The sequence below is a fragment of the Triturus cristatus genome, chromosome 6 (assembly GCF_964204655.1).
Source record: "Triturus cristatus chromosome 6, aTriCri1.1, whole genome shotgun sequence".
NCBI classification, from domain to species: Eukaryota; Metazoa; Chordata; class Amphibia; order Caudata; family Salamandridae; genus Triturus; species Triturus cristatus.
In genome coordinates, this window is record NC_140589.1 from 78,359,762 (window position 1) to 78,367,957 (window position 8,196).

Sequence of the window (8,196 nt, forward strand, 5' to 3'; positions counted from 1 at the left end):
GTTCTCAGGAGACTGCCACTTTACTCCGTGGCTCACAGTCTTTTATAACCTTATACACCCAAAGAAAAACTCTCCCCATGCACCAAATATTAGCCAATAGGAAAACATTCAAAACAAGGCACCATGTAACCAGAACATCCCCCTTGAGTCGTGTTCTTGCCCAACCCCATAAGTCAATCAATGACAGCACCTATAGGTCAATCAATAATGGCAGGACGTGTTTGTGTGCTTCAAAGGACGACTTGCAAAATAAGATAATGCAGAGAAAGAATACCGATGGCCAACAGATAGTTGGGACAAGGATTAGTCAGTCTAGACCAGGATTAGTCAGTCTGGCTAGTTCCTGGAATTGGCTTCACAACAAGGAAGGGGGGTTATTTGACACGTAGCAGTACAAAGAGCAGAAACACTTCGTTCGCCGAGCTGCCTGAGTGAGGGCAACACAAAATGGAGACGGAATACAAAATGGAGTCGAAACTAAATTACCTCAGACCCTCCTTTTGCCATTACGCAGGCAAAACACATAGACTCATGTTAATCTGAGTCAATGTCAATAGCCATGAGGTCGTCAAGCTGTTGCTGTAACATCATTTTCATATTTTCTGCTTTCTGTGAGACAGGCCTTGGAACACACATGGTGGCACAAAGGCCGCAGATAGCAGGACCACATTGTAGACAGAGGCAACACGAGAAGATAATGGCCAAAATCATTCCAATGAAAGTCGATACTTCCCATCCCCATGTGGACAGTAATCCCCAAAACCATTCTGTCAAAGACCAATCTCCTTCGTCCTGGTGAATGGACTCAGCGATCAGATGCAATTTAGAGATGGCCTGGTATACTGTAGGGGCGTTGCCAGGTATGTAAATGCAACAGCTGTATCCAATCAATTTACATACTCCACCACGGTCCGCAAGAATGATATCTAAAACCATCCTGTTCTGTAATGTCACAAGGCGGTCCGCCCGAAGCTCGGCTGTGAGGTTACTCAGTGCCCCTACAGTTTCATCTATCGTTGCCTCAACAACTCGAGTGAGGTGCCTTATGTTTCTGCTATTGGCCATAGGTCCCCAAAATGGGAGGAATCCTTTGAAAAAGTCGCCTCCCTCTTGTCCTGCTGTATCTTCTGAATTAATGACGCCCCTACTGTATCTATTTCTGTGATGTCCCGAAGGGGCGGTATATGTCGGAGGAAGGAGAAAAGCCACGTAACATGATCCTGAGAAATTAGTTGGTAACCATGTATAGGCCCTGTCATGGCAAACAAAATACGTTCCCTGAGATGACACTAACGGTGGAGAAGTCTTAGATGCATAGGTATATGTATGTGCACAAGAGCTCGTTCCCAATTGGGCCTTAGCATTCTGACCATTTCCTTGGAGACACAGGTGGCCTCGGTGGGGTACAGTCCATATGGGCGGGGATCTCTTTTGTCTGGCCCTATCTGTAAGGCTAGTAACATAACGGGTCACGTTCCAGCCAATGTATGCCCGTCGTTCGTCGGCGGGGAACTTATTAATTTTACTGTAATATTTGGTCATAGCCAATATTCCCTTTACCAGAGGGTCATGACTAACGTCAACCCCACCCCCATATGGACCAACAGGGTGCCGGGGTTGGTTCTCGTAAGCATTAGAGAACATAGACACATAAGCCCAAGCAGACCCCTCCAGGGAAAAAGGGAAAACTAAATATGGCATCCCTTTATCCGTAGTATGGGGCAAGAGTCCACAAACCCAACAATCTGTAGTATTGACTACCAATTGATGCTGGTGCAACAATTGAATGAATGAATTATTGAAATATTCCATTCTCCTACTTTGCTCATGTTCTGGTAGTGTATGTAACTGGTGCGGGGAGGCAGTGGTGTGAAAAGACACGGGATGGGAGGTAGGTGTAGGTGTCTGCTGCAGAATATAAGTAATTCAACCCACACAAGCTAATATAATACATAAAAAGATTAAAATACACAACGTTATACCACATCTATTATACAATAATTTGCAATATTTCTTCTTCATTTTATCCTTCTTATCATTTCTCCTTAATATAATAGAATCCATCCTCTAAATGTTGCTCGTGGCAGTCTTCCTTCTTCACTCAGCTGTGATTATCAGCCGTCCTATGACACTGCAAGTCCTGCAGGCCTATTGCCACTACTCAGGTCACAAACTAAGACTCTTACCACGACCCTGCAACCTAATTGGATGGTCAGTATCACTGAAAAGCGTAATCAAAAGAAAAATTCTCAATTGTCTCTAGCCACTCTAGGCCTCAAATTGTATCTCGTTTTATTCGGCACAGTCTGGTCCTGAAAATGTGTCTCCGGATTAGTCATGTTCAACCTGAGATGTGGAGGTACAGCGTCCTGCAGAACGTCATCATTCTCGTTCTCAGATCGAGTCCAATCTAGGTGTGCATTGCTAAAAGGTACGAATCGGGGGACCCTTTCACCTTCAAAATCGCCAATACCTTCACGGACCCACTGGTCATAAGGCAAAGGTAAGGGTACCTTCTTACAATGCACACCGTGGATCCAATTTTTCTTTCCGACCACCTTCACAGCTGTGCGTGTTGTCAATAATACTTGATGAGGCTCTTTCCAGCGAGGTTCCAAGTTATTCGATCCTTGAAAATTCTTCACACACACCCAATCGCCGGGTTGTATGGTATGACCAGGATCAGTAGAAGCCTGAGGCAAAGCGTCTTGTACCTGTTGATGAAGGACACGCAATTTAGTGGTGAGGTCATGCAAATAATCAATCAATATTGTATGCTCTATCTCGGAATACTTCTTTGGCCTTGGGACTCCCCAGACATTTGCTGGGCATCCAAACACAACCTCGTAGGGACTGAGTCTTTGTTCTATTTAGGAGAGTATCTACTGCACCATGACAATAAGAGTATTATCCAGTACCAATCCAGCCGACTGGCGAATGGAAACTGTTGCTGCTGCTGTGGCTTTCAGACAACTGGGTAACGCCTTGGCCACTGGGTCTAGTGTGGCCGAAAAATAGGCACATGGGCGCTGCTTGTCTCCAAATGGTTGCGTTAAAACTGACAATGCGCAACCTTCTCTCTCATGAACGTAGAGTGTGAAAGGCTTACTGTTATCAGGAGTACCTAACACAGGAGCAGAGCACAAGGAAGTACGTAAATCAGTAAAACTTTTCTGACATTCCGCAGTCCAAGGGAGAGTTTGGAGTGTATCTTTGAGAGTCAGTGCCAACAGAGGTTTCGCTAGCAAAGAAACATTTGGAATCCACTGTCTACAATAAGAGGTAATGCCCAAAAAGGCACGCACCTCCCTTTGTGTACATGGTACAGACATTTGAGCAATTGCTTGGATACGTTCAGGGGTCAATCGCCGTCCCTCGTTTGACAAGAGATGACCTAGATAGGTAACCTCTTGGCGACAATATTGCAATTTAGAGAGTGAAACCTTGTGATGAAGGTCAGACAAGTGATGTAACAGTGAAATAGTAACCTGTTTACAAGTGTCCTCAGAATCAGCAGCAACCAACAGGTCATCTACGTATTGAATAAAGGTGGCACCTGGGTGCAAAGAGAAAGCATCAAGCTGCGTTTTCAAAGCTTGACTGTAAATGGAGGGACTCTCGCAATAGCCTTTAGGAGCAAGCTTGAACCGGAAACTTCGGCCTCCGAAAGAGAAGCAAAAAATATCCCTACTTTCCTCAGCAATAGGAATGCTGAAGAAAGCATTCTTAAGGTCGATAACAGAAAACCAAGCAGCCGACGCAGGTATCATTGTCAATAGGGCAGTGATATCTGGGACGACAGGAAATGGGGTACAACAATCTTGTTGACCTCCCGGAGGTCAATCTCAAAACGATAAACGGGTGGCTGGGAAGAGTAAGTGCGTTTAAGAACAGGTAAAACAGGACTATTGCATACATTTCACCTTGTCTCTTCAATAACGCCTTTCTGAACCAAATCATAAGTAATAGCCAATAGAGCTTTTTCACCATCACTGGAAATCTTGTACTGTGGAATGCGGGGTAACTTAACATTGGATTTGAGGGTGACGATGTAGGGTGGAATCCGCAGAAGACCAACATCATTGGGACCTGTAGCCCAGAGGGTTGCAGGAAGGGAGCGCAATTCAGGGGGGAGTTGGTCTTTAGACAAATACGCCGGGGAAATCAATTTCTTACCTAAAGTGAGGTGTACACCAGAAGGGGAACATAGCAATGTCGCGTACAGTCTTTTTAACAAGTCCAAACCTAACAAATTTTCACCACAACCAGTTGTCAAAATAAGCGGAGCCTCCAAATCATAAGGACCTATTGAGATGGGCAGAGGACAAGAAACTGGGTTATGAACTGGGGCGCCAGAAAATCCTACAGAAACATTTGTTAAGCCAGACAAAGGTGCCCCAGGGAGTTTAGAGTGGATGATAGAACTCTTCGCTGCAGCAGTGTCCAATAGAAATGGCTCTGAAACACCTAGTGCAACGACTTTAACAGAAGGCCCATTTTGGTCCACTGGAACTGATATGACTCCCTCACTCTGTCTATGGCTGTCCTAGCTAGTATGAAAACCCTGACTCTCATCCTCGGTATAATAATCATCATTGTAATAATGGGCAGACTTAGCATTATGCTAATCAAAATAATTCATGGAGTTTTGAGGGGAAAAGGAACGCTGGTCTTGAGATGATGTGCCTCGCCCCCTGCCCCTGGGTGTTGACTGGTAGCCACCTCGGCCTCACGGCCCTGGCATGCCACCAGCACGCTGCAACAAAACCGGGCAACTGCTTTTGAAGTGACCTTCCTCCTTACAATAAGTGCATTGATTTGGACCCAGTGGGGGCCGGGGAACAAAGGGCTCAGGTTTCTGCAACAGCTTCTGGAATTGGGGAAGCGGCTGGAACTGACGCTGAGCAGGGCGAGGGGGATAAGCCTGTTGCAAAAGCTTTCGTTTTTAATTCCTTAGTCTTTTTATCAAGTTTGTCCTTTTCCTCTTTATCCCTATTTTCATAATACTGAGCAGTAGCCAATATCTGTGCAGAAGAGGAAACGGCCCACGCACTTTCAGAATCCTTCAGTTTATTGGAAAGTTCAGGGAGCAAATTAAACACAAATGTATCTACAAATAATCGTTGGCCACCTTCCGTGCTCATATCCTGACCACTGTGATCAAGAAACGTCTCCTCAAGTCGAGTAAAAAAGTCGGAAATGCTTTCATCTTTCTTTTGCTTACAGGCAGCTAACTTGTCCCAATTAACTCGCAGAGCGGGCATCATGATTTTCATCAAGGTAATAATCCTAGCGGGAAGGTCTGCAATTAAGGCATCAGGTTTAGCACCACCCACTTGGAGTCTATCTGCGGCAAGTATAGCAGCCCAATCACCCCCCAATTCTTGGGCATGGTCCTCTTTCCGAATTCTAGCCCACAATGGTTGTGGGACCACATTTCCCATCAGCATGTCTATATCGGCTAAATTCATAATGCATGCATCAACAGTCTGGGACCGTTCTTTGTAATAACCAGCAGGATTTTTACGGGGGTCTGGTAAGCATTGTTTAAGGGTCAGAACCTCAGATCTTTTCCAAGGAACATGTACCCATACACGTTGAAAGTGAGCGGGTATACCAGGATTAGCGCCCTGGGCTGCAACCGCTTCTCTCCACACCGGAGGAACTTCTCTCATAGGATAGTGTTTTAGTTTCCTTTTAACAGAAGGACCTAGTTCAGGCAGAGACCGGTAAGTGAACATTGTTCTAAAGGTGACAAGTGTCCTTACAGCATCCTCAACCTCAGCACCCACAATTATCCCTTTGTTAAAGTCAGCCTGAACATCTAGCAGACCCTGGGGGGCTGATCCTAAACCCATATCCTCCCACTCTTGACCAAGAATGACACACATGGTATCAAAAACATACCTTTGTGTGGGCGCATCCCACTGCTGAAAAGTGTCCATGATATCTTGTATACCATACTGGGGGTCATTCATGATCCACTTACGGGCGAGGAGGTCTAACGCATCACGTTCTTGGGGACCTGGGAGCTGACTACGGGTCTGCCTACGAGGAAGAACAGGAGTCATGTTTAATGACCCAAAGAAAGGGGACAAAAGGCCAGAAACAGTGTCAACCAGCCGCTTACGAACTGAGGGGGAATTCGACATAAGGACAGGGGACAAGGTATTAGGCGGGGCAGAAGAGGGGGCAGAAGAGGGGGTGACAATAGTAGTGGTGCATTGGCACCCTGTGCATAGGGCGGGGGTAATTTCAACAGGTGGGACATTAAAGGATCCTTTTCGGGGTCAACATCCTTGTGTGGAGGGGAAGTGGGCAACACCGGATAACACTTATCTACTGCCATACGATGTTGTCTATCTAAAACCTCAATTGTATAATCATTCTCATCATCTTTAAACTGCTGGGCAGCCTGTATAACAGTCATGCCCTTTTCCTTCCTATCTCTTTTTGCTTGTTTTATTTCTTTCTGTTTGGCTTCCTTGCGCCAAAGGCGAAAAGAGTCAAACATAGCCGGCCGGGCTTTTCTTTTAAACAATGTAGCTTCCAAATTATCTAATATATCAGGCTCAAAACTACCATTTTTTGGCCACTGCAAAACGCCATCTTTTCTCGTATAGCGGACCCACACTTCATTAAAGGTGATGGGGCCCACACCATGTTTAGAATAGAGCTCATAGGTGGGAGTTCCAGCCGGAGGAATTGGACAAGAGTCCTCCAGTCGGGAATCCCTATTACAAAAACAACAACACCACCTTCTAAACTTACTGAAATCAGGCATCGTTATTTCACTGGCCTCTTTACAAACATCAAGGGGTTAATCAACCAACACAGCACAAATGTACTCACCCCTCGGCTTCGGCTTTTGCAAGAGCTGAATCAAAAAATCAAAAACAAAGAAGTGGGAGCTACCCACTATTACTTAACCAAATGTTCTCTCACGCCAACATTGGTCCGTCTAACGTCTCGCAATACCAGTCATCACCAAAGGGGGGCCAAGGCAGGGCGGCAGTCAGGGCAGCAGTCACAAGCAGCCGTTGGAAAGGAGAAGCCGCGCTGCAAAGACCTTCGGTCCACTTGCGACATGCAGGGGTCGATCACGTGGTACGCTTCCTCTGGAATTTCCTTGCGGGGCTCCTCACGACCCTCGGGCTCGACCGCTACCTCTGAAGCCACCTCACAGAGGGCACCAATTGAAGAACCGGGCCTTTAAGGGCCAGGCGCCACAGGGCACGCCTGAAATCTCCGAGTTCACCTGCCTTGTTGTACAGAGACACGGAATACTCTGTTAGCGTAGAAAACCAAATTTATTAGCTGCAGCTACGCACAGTTATCCTAGAAGTACATCAGTAGTAGGTTCTCAGGAGACTGCCACTTTACTCCGTGGCTCACAGTCTTTTATAACCTTATACACCCAAAGAAAAACACTCCCCATGCACCAAATATTAGCCAATAGGAAAACCTTCAAAACAAGGCACCATGTAACCAGAACATCCCCCTTGAGTCGTGTTGTTGCCCAACCCCATAAGTCAATCAATGACAGCACCTATAGGTCAATCAGTAATGGCAGGACGTGTTTGGGTGCTTCAAAGGACGACTTGCAAAATAAGATAATGCAGAGAAAAAATACCGATGGCCAACAGATAGTTGGGACAAGGATTAGTCAGTCTAGACAAGGATTAGTCAGTCTGGCTAGTTCCTGGAATTGGCTTCACAACAAGGAAGGGAGGTTATTTGACACGTAGCAGTACAAAGGGCAGAAACACTTCGTTGGCCGAGCTGCCTGAGTGAGGGCAACACAAAATGGCGACGGAATACAAAATGGAGTCGAAACTAAATTACCTCACCCACAGCGGTCATATGTTGAAACCAGGTGTTGTGTAGGATTGCTCTTTGTAGTGCGTGAGGAATGCTAGCGTTGTTCAGCATAGGTGTAAATGAGGTCAGAGAGGTCCCTGCGCTGTCGTTGTAAGAATTTCAAAGTAGATTTCATGAAACTAAGCACATTGCTGGAATCAGAGGGGCGCGAGAGCACATGGGCTAAACAGAGCATGTACAAGAATACATAAATACAGAACTTAAAAAACATTGGTACGCAGTGAGATGATCTTCAGGGAAGATGTCTGTTGTCTGGGTGCATAGGGGTGTCTTGGTGGGGTGCAAAAAGAGTCTTTTTATAAAAAAGGTTGTAAA

At 45.9% G+C, this 8,196-nt stretch overlaps 1 protein-coding gene across 1 annotated transcript; it reads right to left on the bottom strand.

Moving 5' to 3' along the window:
* Positions 1-534: 534 nt before the first annotated feature.
* Positions 535-6,071, bottom strand: LOC146813786 (endogenous retrovirus group PABLB member 1 Env polyprotein-like). Its single transcript, XM_085609499.1, has 2 exons — positions 5,769-6,071; positions 535-1,908 (listed from the first exon to the last, which is right to left on the bottom strand). Exons 1-2 carry the CDS (start codon positions 6,069-6,071, stop codon positions 535-537), a joined length of 1,677 nt encoding a protein of 558 aa, XP_085465625.1.
* Positions 6,072-8,196: the final 2,125 nt, after the last annotated feature.